The following is a 19,556-nucleotide window of genomic DNA, read 5'->3' on the forward strand; positions in this document are numbered from 1 at the left end:
TATTTTATTGGCTCCAAGAAATATTTTTCACAATTAACATGAATAAATGATGTACAGGTATAAATATGTTAACTGTTTAGTTGACCTCAAATTAATTTAATTCTAAAATAAAAATACGTTTATTATTTCATTTTAGCCCTGAAGAAGTGGCTTAGTCTGCAGCAAAACATGTGGTGGCTGAAAGTTGTCAAATTGGCTCATTTTGTGTTCTAACCATGGATATGTGCTTCCAGAATTATTGCATAAATTAGTGACAAGATAGAGTATTACAAATAAAATGAGTGTACCGTACTGATGTGCTTTGGATTATTCTATGCATCAACCAAATATTTTTACCACTCTAAAACACTCTATTCCACTCTATGACAGTTTACAACACCCTTCTCTAATGTTCGGCATGCCATTTCACTGTACAAGTCACTGCTCCAGTCTACGATACTTGACTCCACTCTGTTCGACACCATGCTACTACACAATTCAGCACTTAATTACACTGCACGATATGCTACTACATTCTAATCTACTCTACTTGATTCCAAATTTACAATACTCCTGTGTGTGACAATGGACTTTACAAGACTCTCCTCTACTGTTCTTTATTACACTCCACATAACATCTCTCGACTTGTGACACTGGATTCTATGATTTGAAACACAGCTTTAGAAAAATGTTAAAAATCTTTGAAATTCAATAAAAAAACAAAGGTTAAAGCTTAGTTATAGTTAGGAAAATGTATTTTCCCTATACAAACCAAGTTCAAACTAAACAAACTTTCAAAATTCTAAAGTTAAAGTTATAACTTTAATTTACAACCGATTTACCACTTTCAAATTCTTATAAATAGAGGACATTGTTACACCCTATTTTCAGCTTGCTAACCAGACAACACTTACTATAACTTACCATTCTACCATACAATGTGTTCACACAAAAAATTATACTCTTCTGCATAATACACTGTACGAGATGCTTCTCCAGTCTACTGCACAAAACTACAATCTGTCTGTCTGTCTTGTCTGTCTGTCTGTCTGTCTGTCTGTCTGTCTGTCTGTCTGTCTGTCTGTCTGTCTGTCTGTCTGTCTGTCTGTCTGTCTGTCTGTCTGTCTATCTATCTATCTATCTATCTATCTATCTATCTATCTATCTATCTATCTATCTATCTATCTATCTATCTATCTATCTATCTATCTATCTATCCATCTATCTTTATTTACACATATATAAATGTATATTTATGTATATATATAAATATATATGTATTCATACATACATACATGCATGTATGTATGTATGAATATATATATGTATATCGTGACATCACATGACCCCATGGACATAAACAACATACTCCACCAGTTCACAAAGTTCATTTCTTAAAGACTACATAACGTACTGCACAGAAATTGTTACATTAACATTTTTTGTTTCTTTTTGGTTTTTACACTTTTTGTTATTTCGTTTTGTTTCTTTTAGTGCAATTGGCTTTTCATTTTCTGTTGTCAACTGAACTTTGTTGTACCACAGTTAGACACAATCACGAGCCCGTGTGTGTCTCTTCAATTCTTTCCAGTGCTCTCTTCTGGGTAATACTGGTGGTGTTACCTTCCCCATGTCCTCACTCTGTGGCTGGCAAGGTTGTGATCAGGTAAGTGTTTTTCTATTTTGATAGATTCCTCATTCTCCCATTGCATCACAAGTGCTAGATGGATTACCATCAGAATAAGCAAACAGGAGTTCGCATTATGTCCTCCCCACATGCGCGAAACTTCATAGGTGCTGGTTGCTATTCTGCTTGGCAAGTGCTATTGAATGGCCCCTCTGGGCAATATCACATATTTTTTCTTCTTATTTGGGAAGTGTGTTGTTCCCTTTTCCTCTCACCTGCAAACCCTAAGTGCTCAATGCAATTCATATATCGTATGTCCAGCAGGTGTGTAAGAGTCTATGGGGATAAACAAACAGGACCCCGTTGCTCTCCCCTATTATTGTCCAAACTGGCTTCATTGTACTATTCCTTGTTGCCGTGCACGGAAAATGCTTGGAAGTGCTAGTGCATCAGTAGATGTTGTTATTGTTGAAGACACATATATATCCCTACTACTAACCAGTCACTATGGCACACAGAGTAGTGTGTAATTTCATAACATGTTCACTTTGCATGTGCACCTTGCCATTATTGGATTCTAGTGTCTCACTAGACAATTGCCTCTCTTAGTGCAGCATGTTCCTTGCAAGTGCAAATTCTTATGGGAACAGTGAAAATACGCAATAGTAGCTTACAAATTTGTGCAAAGTTGCAGTAGCAGCAAAGTTGAAGACCACTATCTTTTTTGTATAGCCATAGATTATTTGCAAGTGCAAGTACCGGCTAGGTATGTGCAAATGTGCAATAACATCTCACAATTGTGTGCAAAGTCGCAAAAGCAGACAAAACAAATATGAAAATTGCAAAAGCAGCTACTATATAACACTTTGCAGTACAGTCATATTTTCAATCGTGTTGGTATATTTTGAAATTGTCACCCCCTGAATGTGTTCATGTATAAACCATGCTATCCCATGGCCAGGTTAAAGGGTCTGTTTGGGTACATTTTCTTTTATAACATAAGACCATCAAGTATGAGATCTGTTGATGGTGGTAATAGATGTTAGCACTAAAGATCTCACAAATGTGGGAAGATGGTGAGGAGTTCTATAAATGTATGGGAAGGAGAAACTCCAAGAGCATGACATATCTGTCATGGAAGGAAGAGGACAACTACGTTAATCTATTCAAATAATCTTTAGCAACACACAGACTCCTAACTTAGTAATAGTTACCTAGGATAGAATTCAAAATAGTGATGACATACACACAGTTCAAAAATATTTATAATACGAATAAATAAAATTGTATACAATTGGTGCAACTGTATTCATCTAGCATTGCCTGTCTTGGGAACTGGGCTGAACTGCAGAGCACGAGCTTCACAGTGGTTCCATGCAGGAAAGAAGGCCTGTAGAGAAACATATTGTGTGAGGAGTTAGAGTGCAGAGCAGCAGCTGGCATTTTGCTAACTGAACCCAGACAACCAGACAATTTGCTGCATGTATACTGATTGATTGATCGTCAAAACAATATAAACGTTTAGCTATGCCTATCATGTCCACAACATTATAATCACTTCGGATTTGCCACTCAAGCAACTACTCTGCATTATTCCAAATAAATCACTTCTCTCCAGTCCATTGCGGTAGGCCTCTTTGAGACTTTTCCCCATAGAGTAGGTATGGATGAGTTCTTCTTCTTGATGTTGATGACAGAAATTGTAGATTGTATTTCTTCCAGAGACAAAGCAGTCTTGAGAAGAAAAGGAAATGTACTTTTTCTAGTAAAGGTAGATTTTGTTTCGAGTTAAGATAAATTTAGAGGCATCCGATGAAAGAAGATACTAGAGTGCAGTTACAATCAAGTAACACTCCTTGAGAGACATGTTCATTCAGAATGGTCACCCAAACATTAAATACCAAATGTACCTAAGCCCTTTCTATCCATTGCATAAATCATCATTTGGTATTCATTAATGGAGATTACTTCTTCCAAATGTGGTATTGGTGTCTTTTCCCATGGAAGAGACATACATAAATAGCGCAGTCATCACTGGCAGACAACATGGAAATGAAAGGTTAGGCATGGAATGCACCTTGTTCCTTTAGGAAATGAAGACATCCATTGCACGCATACCATCTGTTGCTCATTGCATGGTCTATGGTTTATACTAAGGTTGAATTCATATTCTTTCATCGACACCTTTCGACACTCAATCACCAGACCAAAAGAGCCATGCCCTGCTTGATTTTATGTATGTCAAGAAACAAAGGTTCTTGTCAAGAACAATAGTGTACTATATTGGTACTACAATGCGCAATGGCAATAACAATGGGTCACGTGGATTTCAGACAGAAAGGAGGCCGAGTACAGTGTGACTGAGTATTTACAGTTTATATCAAATTTTCAAAAGATTTTGCAAATATATACAACAGGTAGTGCTTAGTGTCCCCAGTGTACAATGGAACCAAAAAACGGACTAGTGACATTTGTGAAATTTACAGCTTGGTTTCCATCATTCAGAAAACAACCATTTACAATTCTCACATATTTTCAGACACTGTACTCAGTAATCAGTGCTGATACGATAATTTGTTTTTTTTATATATGTCAACGGCGTTTTGACCCTTCCAAGGATGCAGGGTCTCTTCAGGACCTAATAATATAGGGACATCTGGAATTTAAAGGAAGAGTGACGTAAGCTACAGTCTATAGAAATGCTTGATTTTATAACTATGCCTTGCACCCTTATCCATTTAAGTTTATTTACATTAATACACCAATTAGAAAAAGAATTTTTTTTTTTTTTTACAGCAGACAATTGTTTTCTGTAACTAGCATATTACTTTTTCTTCCAGAAAGTAAAGTTCATCTTCATACTCAGAGACTTCATCTGAGGGATTCATCATGTCTTCTGGAGCTTTATAATTTTGGGGGCTATTGGGCCAGATGTACGACCTTTCAGTCTAGCGAGTCACAAATTGCGCAGAATTGCAGCTCACAATTTACGACTCGCTTAATTGAATGTACACGTGTCTTAGTCACTCTTTGTGATTCCCAATGGGGTCACAAATTGCATGCCTCATCAATATTCATGAGGCAAGCGCAATTTGCAACCCCATTGGGAATAACTATCACTCACAGGGATGGTGGCCTGCTAGAGTCAGCAGACCACCATGTCTGTGACTGCTTTTTAAGGCAGGCAGAGGTCCCTAGGGCCACTGCATGCTCTTAACAAATATTTTTACACCCATTCTCAAAGGGGAGCGAGTCCCCTTGGAACTCCTTCCCCTTTGTGAATGGTTTACCACCTATTTGAAGTAGATGGTAAACTGTGTTTGCTTTGCGATCGCAAATGCGGTCACAAAACAATAATACATGTGTGTTAGAGTTGCTATTAGGAAGGCACGCCCTTGGCACGCCCCTTCTTAATAGCGTATCACAAACGCTATCTTGTGAGTCAGTGACATGAAAAATTGTGTTTGTATATACCACCACCGCTTTTTGCTGTCGCAAACTGGTTGATTTCGCTTTTGCGACTGCAAAAAACAATCGTACATCTGGGCCTAAATGTGTTGGAATTGGCATGTTTTGGTTGGCTAAGGCAAGGCCCTAGCTGGGTAGAACCTACCACTCCCTTCAGGGGCGGGTGATTACACTCACCCATGTGTGGCTTGACACTGAGAAGTTAAGCTTATCACAGAAGCAATGTGTAAAGCATTGGCACAGCAGACTCACACAATAAATACACTGGGCATCACAAAAGGGGACAGAATGTGGCCTAACGGCTAGGGTGGTCGACTTTGGAGCTGGGAAACCGGGTTCGAGTCTTGGCAGGGAGGCTCACCAGTCTGTGATTCTGGGCAAATCACTTAATCTCCCTGTGCCTAACAAAACAAAAAAATGTATCTATCTGTAATGTAACTGGTGCTCATGTAAAGCGCTCTGACACCTTTGGGTCTAGTTCGCGCTAACTCCACAAAAAAAAGAGACTTCAAACTGGGCCTGGGCAGAGTTTGTGGGTTTGAGCTACACAGAACTCCACAAAGTCGCAAAAAAACTCTGCTGCTCTATGTGGAGTTCTGGCATGCCTGTTCGCATTGGGATGGGAGTGCGGAGTGTGTCCTCGAGCTACAAATGGCACACCAACAGCACCATGCAGTTCTCAAGTGAGTTCTCGCATTCTAAATCTCACACAACTGGCACCATGCAGTCTGCATGGGCACGGCCATCTTGTTTTTTTCCTCTCTTGTGGTGCCGTGCCTAATTCTTAATCTCTGTAATCCTCCCCTTTTAAACTTTATACCCCTCATTTTTCTTTTTTATATTAGTGTGTGTCTTTGTGTTTATGTATTTTGAATTATGGGGATTTTTTTTCGGGCTCTTTTAGACTTTTGTTGTGTTTGGCGTTTAAGATCTTGAGGGGAGTAGGTCCGCCAATTCTTGCTGACCTCCTGTCGTGGTATGTTCCTTCCCGCGCTTTGAGATCGGGAAGCCAAGCGCTCGCGGTGGTCCCCCGATACAGGTTGTGTCGGGCTGGTGGTCGCTCTTTTAGGGTGAGGGCGGCTGAACTCTGGAATTCCCTCCCAGTGGACCTGCGGCTACTGACTGACCTCTTGGCCTTTCGCAAAGCTCTGAAAACGTTTCTTTTTTAAATAGATCTTTTTATCTGTGTTGTGTTTCTGCTATCTGTTGCACATTGCCTGCCATGCGCCAGGACGCCCCTTAGCTGGGGCAGCTGTGCGCAATACAAAAGTGCATAACATAACATAACATAACATAACTTCTTTATCTTACTTCTTTCCTGTACCTTTTTTCTGAACTTACCCTGCACCACGGCAGAGGCAGGGAGGCTATGTTGCGGGCAGCATCACCACCCTTGTGTGCAGCACCAGGTGATCTTTGGTGAGGAGGAGGAGGCAGTATAGGCTTTTTTCTGCTGCGCCACCTCCCCTTCATGTTGGAAGCAGGTGGCAGGCCCAATGGCAGCATTGTCAGTGCTGGGGGCCGGTGCGCCTGTGTATACAGCATGCCAGACAAGATTCGGTGCCCCACCCAGCAGCTGCTCGACGTAATAGGCGTCAAGAAGATTCCGGGGTTCGGAGAATATTAATTATTTGTTGTGTTTGTGTTCTACAATGCTAAAAAAATAAGATTTTAATAGTATGCTGCTCACACTCAGAGGTAAGTTACATTTAGTTATGCTGTTATTAATTGTGTGATCCAGTTTCTAGTTTCTGCTAGGCATGTACTCAGCTCTACCTAATCCTACTCATTATTGGGGCTCGCTTTGGCTGATTAATTAAGAAGCCATTGCAGACTGTTCTCCTGTCACAATAGTGAATTAGCGAGTAGCTCATTCTCTCTGTGACTTTGTTTATGTAGCTCGTACAGTTTCAAGTTATTTATTTCACATTGACGTGTAGTATGCATGTATAGATTGCAAAAAAGGGAGACTGAATTCGTCCATCAAGGGGGTTGAGAAATTGGAATAGAATCAAAGATGATTCACTGCAATGCATTAGTTCCAAATGTAGTTTTTGTTAGGGGAATTTGGAATAGGGATTTCAGGATTAGTATGGGCAACTCAATGATAGTCAATAGCATTGAGTCCAAACTAGTAGTACTATAGGCGATCTGTTTCTGATAAGTACAATGTGACGATATTTGCTTGTCGTAGAAACATTTGTGGAGATTATTAACTGAATCTCTAATCTATTTTTTTTCCTATTTAATTTCTTGCATCATCACCCACGGGCAAGAAGAGGGATGTTGTTGATGGTCCGGAAGAAGCTGGTCAGCTGGCGCCAACCACCAGCGTCACTGCAGAGAGTCCTATTATTTATAATTGTTATTTCCCTAACATTGGGTTTTATGATTGTTATGGCTGTCTTAGGGTAGAATCTTGGGAAATTCGAATGTTGGTGCTGTCTATTATGAAGATTCAGATTGCAGGCCCACGTAAGCTAGTATTATAAATAAACATTACCATGTATGTTTGTTGAGAAGGCTTTTTTTCCTGCTCATGCTCTAACACAGTTGAGTTTATGAGAGAGTGGCCATGGTCCTTACAGGCCACTCCCACAATGCAGTGTGCAGCTGCTGTCTTCATTCATATTTACAGTATATCAGCAGTTTCCTATGACAGTGCAGCATGGCTGGGAAAAAGTATGAGGTCCCGCTCCCATTGCATTTGCTAACCAATGCCAAATGCTTTCAATGACCATTATTCCACCCCTGGCTTGTCTAACTTTGTAAACCAATCAAAGGCCTAGAGTGAGCTTTAGAAGATACTGCAGTGCGTAACTGAACTGTAGAGCTGTATTGCACTTGTATTTGGGGTGGTGTATCCAGCATCTAAAATAAGTATAATGTTTTATTCTAGCCACACAGAACACCGGTGATGCCAGTTCTAGTGTCTCTACAAGAGGAGAAGGGTCAGTTGGAGTGGAGAAGTGGCAGCAGAGAACTGGCACTGGTAAATCACATAATATATTTCAAGTACTATACTCACTAGCTAGTACCAGGGCATTGTCATCAGCACGTGACCATGAAGTGAACCCATCCAGCTTTACTAGCTGCAGTGGTGGTTGTGTTATTAAGGCCTCTTCTATCTGCAACTCAGGAAAAGCTCACATAATTAGCATTGATGGCTTGAAGAACGCATGAAAGAACAGTAGGTTAAAAGAAAGTAAATGGTATATGAGTGAAAGGGTGGGTGGGTGAAAGGGGGCATGGCGGGTAAAAGGGTAGATGGTTGGCTATTGAATAGGTGGATAATGGTTTTGAAATGTTGGTGAAAGACTGGATGACAGAAAGTAAAGCTTAATCATGGTGGCTATGGGTGAATTAGAATGAAAGGATGAATGAATATTTGGATTGTTTGAATGAATAAGCAGGGCAGCTCTTCTCATGAGGAGCATGCTGTTCGCCTACTTTGCTTACTTGGTTTATGTAGGGTTATCATTCAAGGCTATGGTTCTAAGTGGGGGTATTTTGTATTTTTTGCTCTACTCCCTTGACTCACTATATGTGTTATGACTGTAGTGTTGACTGTGCAATGAACGTCTGCTTCAGATATTGCATCATTCACTAAGTTTTTAAAGCATTGGAAACCAAACACACTAGGTATGATTTATTTTTCAACTCAAAGTGTCTGTTTAAAGTTACTTGAAAAGCCTACAGAAGAAAAAAAATTATCAGATCACTGTTTTTTCATCCGGTGTTATTCTGCTTAATACTTTTCTCCCACACAGTCAGTGCTTTTCAATGCAAGATATGTGTGGGTCAAACATGATATTGGCCTTTTGACTCTCCTAATCATATTCAAATTCTAATGGCCCTAGGAGACCAGCAATGTACTGCTACCGTGCCACCCAATAATTTAAAACAATTGTTTGCACAGAGCATTATTTACAATTTGTCTTTTTTGTTTTTCTCAATATAGCTGCCGGATCACCCAACAGGCAGGAGACAGCAGCCTGTTTGCGGTGGCAGAGGTTGGAGCGTATCTAGCAATAGTACCGGTAGTTGATGGTACTGGAAGAGGAAGAGGGGGAGGAGGATGAGGAGGAGGAGGGGGAAGAGGATGAGGAGGAGGAGGAGCAGGAGGAGGAGGAGGAGCAGGAAGAGGAGGAGGAGGAGGAGGAGGAAACAAATGCCCCTCAGCCGGTCTCCAGTGCAGCAGGTCTGGCCGTTCCATCCCCGGTGCCACCATCAGCCAACTGCTGCCACCCCCTCAAACGCTGACAACAAGCCATTGCTGCACCAAATCCTGCAGCAGCTGGACATCATAAAGGGCCAGCTCACCACGATGAAGCAGAGCCTGGACCAGCTCCGGACTCACATCTATAATGCCCGCTTCTTACTCTTTTTTTCATTTTTTGTTTATTTGGGAGACACTTTTTTGATGGGGCTGGGTGGAGAGCTTGGAAAGGGAGTTGAGACTGGACATTTTGAGTTTGGGGTCTTTGGGGCTTGGGTCAGAACTATTTGGGGAGAAGCGTCGGCATGTTGTGTGGGTGGGAGGGTGGGTCACTTTGTATAGAGGAAACTATTTTATTTAATCTAAATTTATGCCAGAAGTAGTTTGTTTTACTTTTACTCTACACTGCAGTCTTCAGCTAGTTTTTCGCAGCCAATTTATGTGCTTGTAAGAGAGAGTGTAGCACTTAGTTATAGAGTTATACTTCTCTAATTATCTTGACCATTAGGGGGTATGCTGCAATGATGACCTATAGTATATTGTTTACAACAAACTAGAGAGTTACTTTCTTAACAAGTTAACTATTTCAGTTTCATCCATACTAGTTGTCTGACCTGAATATAGATGAAACAATAAGAGGGAAGGCATCACAACTTCACAAGTGAGGACCACTTCCAGTTCCACCCAGGTGAGTTGCAACTGTAGGATTAATCTGAATGATTGATTATCCATCGCAGGCAACTAAATTGAAATAAAAAGACTGAGCTAATGGGTTATATTTTATCAAATCTTTACAAAGAATTGACACCTGAGTACTACATGATGACACAATTTGAGGGCCTGAGAGTGCAAATATGCAAAAAATAGCAATGCTAGTAAGTTTTGGCTAATGGGTAGCTAGTAGTATTATTTGCAAAATCCTCGAGTTATGAAAAATGGACTCAAAGTCTGGCATGAACAAGCTTAGGTTACATATTCTTCATTCTATATCTAAAAATATGGATCACTTTTCATGCACGGGTGGGTAAATGGGGCCAGTGTGGGCTTTGAAGATCCTGCAATAAGTTGGTGTTGCTTTCACCACATCCACCCAATCAATTGTGTGATCCATTGATGGTGTAAATGAAGCAACACCTCAATAAATCACACTGCCTGGGGTAAGAGGTTTAGGGGTTTGATGAATGAATGGGAAGAGTGGTTTCGGGAAAGGTTTGACAAAGACAACCCCTACACAAGGACAACACTCATCTGGTTAATGAACAGCAGCACATCATTTGCCATCAATCTGTTGTGGAAGGAATCAAGGAATCGGTATGACAGAGTACAGATAAACAGATGCAGTATTTTGCATAGGCATTTGTTTGTTAACTGAAGTGACTGTCCTGGTCGCTGAAGAACCAGATAAAAGGAGAAAACCCTGCAATTAAATCTGGCTAAGTGTAAAATGGTCAATCACCTCTAGGAAAAAAATTGATCGCCCATCATATAGTGAGGAAATGGGGTTAACTATAGACATTGCTAAGTTAGCATAAGTAGTTTATGCTTGGCTGCCATTCTGCCGCTTTTGCACACAACACTACATGCCTCTGTTCGCGTGACGCTGCTTCACATGAGAACTGTCTACCTTTCACATATCTAGCTGGGCACCGTGCTCTCTGTCTGCACAGCGTGTTCGAGGTCGAATAACAATGTATGCTGTTGATTCACTTTGGTCAGTCCCACGCACATAGACATAACATGAAGCACAGCGGCCCAACTGAAACAAGGGTGCTTTTTAATGTGGCATTACATGCTTGAGAAGGCACTTGGAGAAAAGCGTTCCAACATAGAAGAGCTGTGCTGGGATGTAATTTATTGCATCTGATCTCGTAGGTATGGGGTATCGCTGACAAAGCCCAGAGGTCTTCTATAATTATTGTAAAACTAGCCCATGAGAACGAGGAGGGTGGTAAAAGGCGCTATAGTCCTGTTTCCCTGTCATTGTAATGTGATTTCCTCTTTTGTGCTTTATGGAATTGTAACAATGCTGATTATATTGTTCTTGTGCATTATGCTGCTCGTATTGGTTAGAGTACTGCACCTTAGAGCACATTAGCTAAAAATAAACATTCTAAACTATACAGTGTTTTTGATTACTGAAGTTGTGGACAGGTATGGGTGTGAACGAAAGAGTGTTCTTGTTTCCCACTATTCCTGAGAGTTTACTAAGTCGCATGTTCTAGGTTGTCCAATCATTGGTAGCTTCGCTGTAGTACAGAGAATGAATGATACACTATTGCTAGTCGGATTGGGGTTCTGGGCACTGAGGTGGCTTTTTGTGTACACAACAATACACCAACGTCCTGGTTTCCTGTGCATAGTTCTGTGCATGAGCGGAATCCCTGCAACATGGCGCCCCTAACGTTTGGTCTGATACTTATTTATGAGACGCTTTAGTAGTGCTTCTACTTTTCCACAATACTCTCACTCCTATTTTCCGGTAAACAGTGGTGACAGCACAACCTACCTACATTGATACTTTAGAGGTCTTTTCAAGCTTGATATTATAAAATGATTTTCTCATTAATGTGAATTACGAACCTGTTGCGCTGCGACACTTTTAAATTGTTTTCCTTTTTCTAGTCCTTATGGCTGAGGTCGATATTGCGACGCATAGCCACACACCACTCCGTCGTCATTTGACCGCATACGCAGGCATCACACTTATCTTTGTGGTTGGAGCCAATCCGGCTTTCCACTTTGAGGTATTTTATTCTTGGGTAACCTTTCTGGCAGTGAATGGAGATGATGGTTTGTTCCATGCATACACTCCCACTGATATACATGTTTTACATCAGCCATATACAACACTCGGAGTTCCGATTTCGGCATGGCAACATCGTATTTGGTTTAATGGCGCCCTCCCCCACACAGTGACTCCGATCCGTTTAGGCCCTTTGTCGATTCCAGGGGCCACTTGGCCAGTTTTGGCCGGGTACACACCACATCCACGTTATCTAGTAGCCACAATAGACAAATTGCGTGTCTTACATACCTCGTTAATTGAGGTGCATAGGGCTCTAGTACAATACGTTTCCTGCAATCTTCAGGTGGGAGCACCTGGGGTTGCGGCGCAACTAGCTGGAACATCATGGTTAATTCGGTTATGGGCAAGCGTCCACAGAATAAGGATGATTTACCATACTGGTCAATATGTGAAGAAACTGGGAGTAAAAGAAAAGAAGATAAATTCAGCCCACTAGGTTGAAATAAATCCCATAAGCCCACCGCTTTGGCGGAACATAATCATCTGGGAGTAAGGTGGATCAACTCAATGCAATGCACCCTATTTTAGGTGAACCATCACTGTGCATATGCAATAAGTTTGCAACCTTCCAGAGAAAGAATCTCAACATATAGTGGTGCTGAGAAAGGTGTGAAATGCAGTGCAAAACAGAAGTAAAGTGTGATAAAAATGGCTACTTGATAACACCACCCAACTTTATTCGGTGTCAAGAAAAGTGCCAAGATTAAAAAGGCATGTGGAAAACTTGTTTGATTTTGGCAGGGTATTGTCACGATGATGTTAGGTGCCTCTAAGGAGGACGTGAGCAACCTCGTCAGACTGACAATAAAGGAAAACAGGACGAGTTTCCTTGTCAGAGGCCCCCGTTTCAGAAAAAGAAAGTTGCTGCTTTAACAGCGAGATAGGCCACAGATGGTGAGAACCCGCCTTCGGAATCTAACTTGGGCAGTAACGCTGCTAGACAGCTCAGCGGAGGTTACAATATTATGGCAAGCACTGCGTCCATTTCTGGAGGCTACAGCAACTGACACTTTCCTCACAGTAGAAACTGCTGACACCCGAGTGGCTCCCCCTGACAGATTATATGAAATTGTATTTCTAATTGAAGGTGATATACAACGTATTGTTAAAGGGATTTTTTGGCAAAATCTGACTTCTTCTTATGATATCTTGTTAGCTGAGGCAGACTGGCCCCCGCCTTTTGTTTTAGCCGCTCCACGGGTGGAGGTGGTAATCCTCCCTAGTTTTTCACACAACGTAGCCAAAGAGCAAGCAATGACTTTTGCGAAAGAGTGGGCTTTGGTGCTTTCACCAGCTCTGTACCGTACTCAGATGGGCTGGGATAAGACCTCTCCGCCTCATGAGATACCATTGCGGTCTATGCCACAGCCACAACCCCAATATCCCCTCCGGCGGGAAGCAAAATCTCCCGCTTCTGAAATTCTTGAACAATTTGAGTATCAAGCAGTGATTGAGACATGTGTGTCACAGATGAATAACCAAAGTAAAGCATCTCCAGGAACATGGGGTATGTCCCCCGGGCACTGGTTAGAAAGTCCTTATAACAAAGGTTTCTCTTATTGAAAGTGACGTTTATAATCAAAGAAGCTTATAGTCCATTAAGAAACAATATCTTTTAATGAAATTGTTGCTTCACAATTCATGTAACTTAATAGATCAATGTTCGTGTACTTAATGTTCTAGAATGAATTTAGGTTGAAAAAACACATAATGTGGTCCCATGTAGAATAATCCCAATGCATTTCAGCATGGGGATGCTTTACTATTGATACTTTTCCCACTCCAGTTCTGTGAGTGATACCTCGGAGCACGGTACAGCTACGAAATCAGGTTCTACCCGGTAGTGCGCACACTTTAACCCTTCTTTACAGAAGAATACCCCTCATTTTACAGTAACCAAACCAGATGGGTTGTACCACTTAGTTTTGGATTACCAACATTTGAACTCTCATTGTCGTAACTGTGCAGTTCAGAATACCCATAGCTCCCGTCTTGTAAACAGTCTTGTGCGTAAAAAATATAAAACTACACTTGACATTTCCAATGGCTTTTTTAGCCACAATCTGTCCTCTATAAGTAGTCAATGGACAGCATTCACTTTGGACCGCACGTGTTGTCTCTCTGTTAGACGACATAGACCCTGATGCGTACTCGTATGTTGATGATATTAATCTCATGGACGACGAATTATGGCCGCATCTTTGTCACGTGGACCGCATCATAGTTTTGTTTGCGGACTATGGTTACAAATTTAACTTTGCAAAATCACACATTGCAGAGTACACAGTGTTGTGCCTGGGCTATGAGCTCAATAATGAAGGTAGAGGCCTGGTGCCTCACTTCTTGGAGAAATGCGCACGTTTACGCTCTCCTACAACCCTGAAAAAATTGCAATCTTTGCTGGGATTTTTAAACTTCGGACGAATTTATATTCCCGATTATGCCCAGTGTATCAAGCCGCTGTATGCCTTGATACAACCTATTTTTACAAAAGCCAGCTGGCTTCCGGAACATTCAGCTATTCTGCAGTCCTTGCAGTCTGATCTTCTTGAATATAAATACTTATTAACTCGTGATAACCACACAAACCTGGTGATGAGAATCAGTGGCGGCTGGTGGATTTTCAAAGTGGTGAGGCGAAATGTTTTGTACCCGAGTAGAAAGAGCGAGCGAGCGAGCCCGAAGTTCAAAAGGAGGGTGCAGGGGATGCTATCCTGCAAGAAAATTTTGAAACATAATAGATTGAAATGGTGGCTTTTACGCCACATATTTTTTTTAAAAAAGAGATCAAAATACAGCATTTTTTTAAAGCACAAGTGTGAGGAAACATAGTTTTAGTGATATAAAATATGTGCATAAGATAACACAATTTACACTGGAAAGCATTGATTTATCCAGGTTTTCTTGTTTCAATTTGCATAAATCAGCCAGTAAATGGGCATCTCTTTGTCTTTCCTAATGTTAAGGCTTTGTTCTTATCTTTAAGTGCATGTTTCTGCAGTTTTTATATATAGCATGAAGCAGGGCACTTTACATGAGCACTGTTTACATCACATAAGATCACACTCACACACATTGTTTGTAGGTATGGGGTGATTAAGTGATTTGCCCATAATCACAGTATTTTGAGCAGACGCCGAGACCCAAAACTAGTTCCCTAGACAGCAGCTCTGACCATAAAGCCAGATCCTGGGTGGAGGAAGGCAGACAGGCAGAAGCCACATGAAAGCAGCAGGTGTTTTTAAACCTATAATACACTTGCACACACTGTGCCCCCCGAAATCAGCACCCGGTGCCCTGGCACTGGTCGCAGTTGGTTGCGTGCATGTCTACGCGCTACCTGTGACATTTTTGTACTGTTCCTTAATTGACCGGCTTGAGGCACCTTCCATCTCTCTGCAGTGTGTCTGTTAACTGCCTGATCTGTAGCTGCTTGTGGCCGTGCCAGTGATATGCTACGATATGCTTGTTGTATCTGCCAGCTGCAGGGTTTCTCAGTGCCTGTTACCTGTCTGCTCAGCAGACCGCCTTTCTGTTCAGTGCCTGTAGCTGCCTGTTCTGTGTGATCCTTCTGCCTGTGTTGTGCTGGTTATCTGCCTGAGAGAAAGTTGTGAACGGAGGAGCCAGGGAGTGTCTGGTGGCAGTCGAAATGTGGATGATGTTAATGTATAAAGTGTAGAGGTTCAGAGTGTTAGAGAAGTGGGCCAGTTAGAAAGTGTGGGCGTGGGAAACGTTGTCCTAATAATATAGCTCTATTATAGAGCTTGCCATTGCGCTTGCTATCAATAAAATGCATTCAAATTAGTAAACTCGGAATACTCATTTTATTTTAGGAAGGATGAAAGGCTGAACCAGCCTGCTTTAGGAGCTGGATTTAAAGGGGTGGGGGTTAGGGGGCGGGGGTGAGCCTGTTACCCTGAAGTTCCACACGGACTCAGCACAAGTGCTTAATTCACAGTGCACTGGCTGGGAAACGTGGAGCATTCTTTCCCCTGTTCACATTCCTTTCTTTCTGCCCTTTCTCTTGACCCTTGATCCCTCGCGCCTCTCCTTACCTAAACTAGTATCGCTCCCCATTTCCCTTTTCAGGCATAGTTCCTCGCTCCCAGAAATCAACTCTGAGGCCCTTTCGAATCCTCTCACACTTCAGCATCTGTCTGCCCTAGAGCCGGCCATGCTCTTTAGACGCCAGTCATGAATACATGGCAGCTTTGCCGGAACGCTAAAGAGACATGCTCCTACCACTCGAGAGTACTGCTCTGCTTCGTGAGATGTGTACCTGCCCCCATAGAATAATACCGTGCCCCGCCCCCCAGAGAGCCCTTGCTGACTCTACAGGCTCTGTCTCGGCTCCAGAGGTGTTTTGCTCTGCTCCTACTCTATGAGAACACCAAGCCTTTTAGGGGGCTCTGCACCAGTCACCTTTGTGCTCTACGCTAATCCCCAGAGAGCACTCCCTGCCCCGACCTCTGGCCAGTTTTGTCCTACTTCCATGGGCGCTGCCTTTTCCCCGGGGAGATTTGAACCTAATCTGGGAGAGCTTTTCTCTTACCCAGGACGGCCCTGCCCTACCTTAATTATTCAGATGACTGCCCAGAGCTCTGTTTCTACTCCTCACCGCTGAAGTGCCCTTCACCCCTGTCACCACGGCGTGCCCATCCAGAGCTCTCGTGCTCAGCACACTGCAGTCTTGTGCGTGCAGACGGTTGTTTCCAGCAGGGAGAGGGGAGTGTTGTAAATCTGGTCTGACACACCACCCTCCTTGCCTCCCGTGCTCAGCTCTCCACCTCGCACACCCTGCTAGCCTGACTGTGTGTAAAAATCCTCACTGGTTAATTTGGGGCCCTTTTGATTCTGGCATGTCGATGTCCTAGATTATTATTTCCAAAGCATCAACAAGGCAGGTGCGGACAGAACCAAAACAGTGGGTACAGCTAGGGAAGCAACACAGAAACGCAAATGGTTTTCAATAACATAGTTTTAAACTCACCAACGGAACGTTCTCGACTTGCGCCGGGCTCCTTATGATTTGGACTGCAGACAGTGACGCGTGGAATGTACCTAAGACTGGAACGGAAAACTGCTGGATTTCGACTCCTCCCCCAAACCCCAGCCCACCAATCATTTAAAAAAGAAACTGTTGCTCCCTAGGTCTCAGCTGGACCGCCCTGCCCCTAGCCATTGAAATTAATGGAGGGCTTCCGACTCCTTCCTGGGCCATGCGATTAACACCCAAACTCAAACACGATTCCTGCAGTGATACACAGGCAGCGCCCATCAGTTTGTAGTCACTGCCCTGCTTTCTTGCAGTAGGTCGAAGAAATCTTCGCCCGGCCGGGAGGCATGTGCAGAACTAATGTACATTCTCCCCACCCCCTCAAGGAAAAACCCATATTTACACATGGTTGTTCACCGAGCAGCCAGCTGCTCGGTGTTCCACCTCACATTTCTTTTACCCCCACAGGGTGGCAGGGCGACGCCCATCTTGCCCCTATATACCAGCCGCCCCTGATGAGAATTGTGCCAGGGGCAGTGGGTTTCACATACTTGACATTTATGAAGGTGACACAGTACCTATTATTACAAGTCACATTTGTACACTTCGGCTGAACTGCGTTTTGTCACTGTTGAAAAAGTATTAACCTCAGTCCAGATTACGATCCTGAAGGAACGTAAACTGGAGCAAGGAAAGCGCATGATGGTTGTAACACCATATCCTGCTCTTGAAGCTGTGACGAAAGCCAGTGTACCAAACTCAAAAGCTTTACATTTGCGTTGGATACACTGGGCTACTTCGCTGACATCATCTGATGTCACCTATATCTTTGACTCCTCATTGCAAACTCAGGAGTTCTTGCAGTATGGATTTGTTCATCCTGCTCCTCTGTCAATGTGTCCGCTCGAGGACTACCATTGTATCATTTATACCAACGGCTCTGTTCAACCGGCGACCGGATCAAAACATTCTTACTCTGCAGCATGCGCTATAGTGGCAGGTACCATAGTGAACGGTGAGTTCAAGTCCAGTGTCGTGCACACGCAGGCACTTGGGGACTGTAACTCCCAGTTAGCAGAGCTGCATGCTCTGGTGCTAGCACTGGAGTTTGCTGATCCTAATGTGACTACCTTGAAAGTAAGTGACTCATACTGCTTTGTTCAGTTTTTTAATGACAACTTATTCTTTTGGTCTCAGAATGACTATAGTAATTCTAAAGGCAGCGCAATTAAGCATAAAATGCTTTGGGTTCGAGTCGCACAGCTTAAAGAACATCTGCCTCTCACACATGTAATTCATACTCTCGGCCACCAGCGCGTAGGAGTACACGCGGTCGGTAACAGTTTGGCTGATGAAGCAGCTAAAACAGCAGTAGCCACATATTCTGTTGCAGCACTTACAAGATCCATGACTAAGATTGATGATGACATCTTGGCAGCTATAGCTGCTATAGAGAAGGGAAGTAAGTACCCACAGGGTTTCCATTCGAAATACTCATCATTTAAGTCCCAATAAAGTTCCCTATGTGAGAATTAATGACGTTGGTGACAGGTTAATTCCCAACGAGGACGGCAGAGTAGCATTGATAACAGCCGTGCACGAAGGCATGGCCTCGGCTCATGCTGGCGTTTCGGTGACTGTCTCTATCTTGCAGCAACATTACTTGTGGCATGGGTTATATAAACAAACCTGTAATTATGTGCTTTCTTGTGACATTTGTCAACAGATTAAACCTTCAATCATAGCATGCCCACCACAAACACAGCTGTACATTTCTAATAAACCATTCAGTTGTGTTTATTTAGATCACTGCGCTCCGTTTTTGTTGATTCGTGCACACGTTTTCTTTGAGTTTGTCCACATAGCAGTGCTGACGCACGAACTGTCATCAGGGATTTGCGTGTCTTTGAGGGAATTTTTGCATGTGGCACCTTTCATTCTGATCAGGGTCCCGCGTTCCCCTCTAAGGCGTACAAGGATGCCATGAGGTCTCTGGGAGTGCATGCCAAATTTTTGTCTCTATACAGGCCTGAGGGCAACTCAGTTGTGGAGCGAATGAACCATGACTTAAAGCAATCCTTGACAGCTAGAGTTATAGGTACTGGCAGGAACTGGTTCACCTATTTGTATAGCGTACAACGTGCATTAAATAATCTCCCTAGAAAATCTCTGCGTCGGCGGACCCCATACGAAATGCTCTTTGGCATGAAAATGTTTCTTCCAGACCTTGACGGTCTAGACATGGCGGCAACAATCGCATCCTTTGACATAGATAAGCATTCTGATGTGTTACAGGAACTACAAGAGGCTCAAGACAGTCTTGCAAAGGAACATTTACTCTCCGCCGCTGAAGTGGCGCTGCAGATTCCAGTAGTCGGCTGGCTACCCAAGATCGGAGACCTGGTCCGTGAGAAGGTAGAGAACAAGAAAAAGTTTGGCCCCTCTTATCGTGCACCTGTC

At 42.8% G+C, this 19,556-nt stretch overlaps 1 protein-coding gene across 3 annotated transcripts in view; it reads left to right on the top strand.

The window, feature by feature from the left end:
• Positions 1 to 19,556, top strand: part of LOC146860192 (sulfotransferase 1 family member D1-like) — a 788,090-nt gene that overhangs the window by 19,022 nt on the left and 749,512 nt on the right. The window contains exon 2 of one of the 3 annotated variants that reach the window (XM_085644031.1): positions 1,475 to 1,646. The exons of the other annotated variants lie outside the window; for them this stretch is intronic. Within the exon in view, the coding sequence (XP_085500157.1) occupies positions 1,611 to 1,646 (36 nt within the window). The 5' untranslated portion in view covers positions 1,475 to 1,610. The remainder of the gene's footprint in view (positions 1 to 1,474; positions 1,647 to 19,556) is intronic. 3 annotated transcript variants of the gene reach the window in all.

The sequence above is a fragment of the Triturus cristatus genome, chromosome 3_1 (assembly GCF_964204655.1).
Source record: "Triturus cristatus chromosome 3_1, aTriCri1.1, whole genome shotgun sequence".
NCBI classification, from domain to species: domain Eukaryota; kingdom Metazoa; phylum Chordata; class Amphibia; order Caudata; family Salamandridae; genus Triturus; species Triturus cristatus.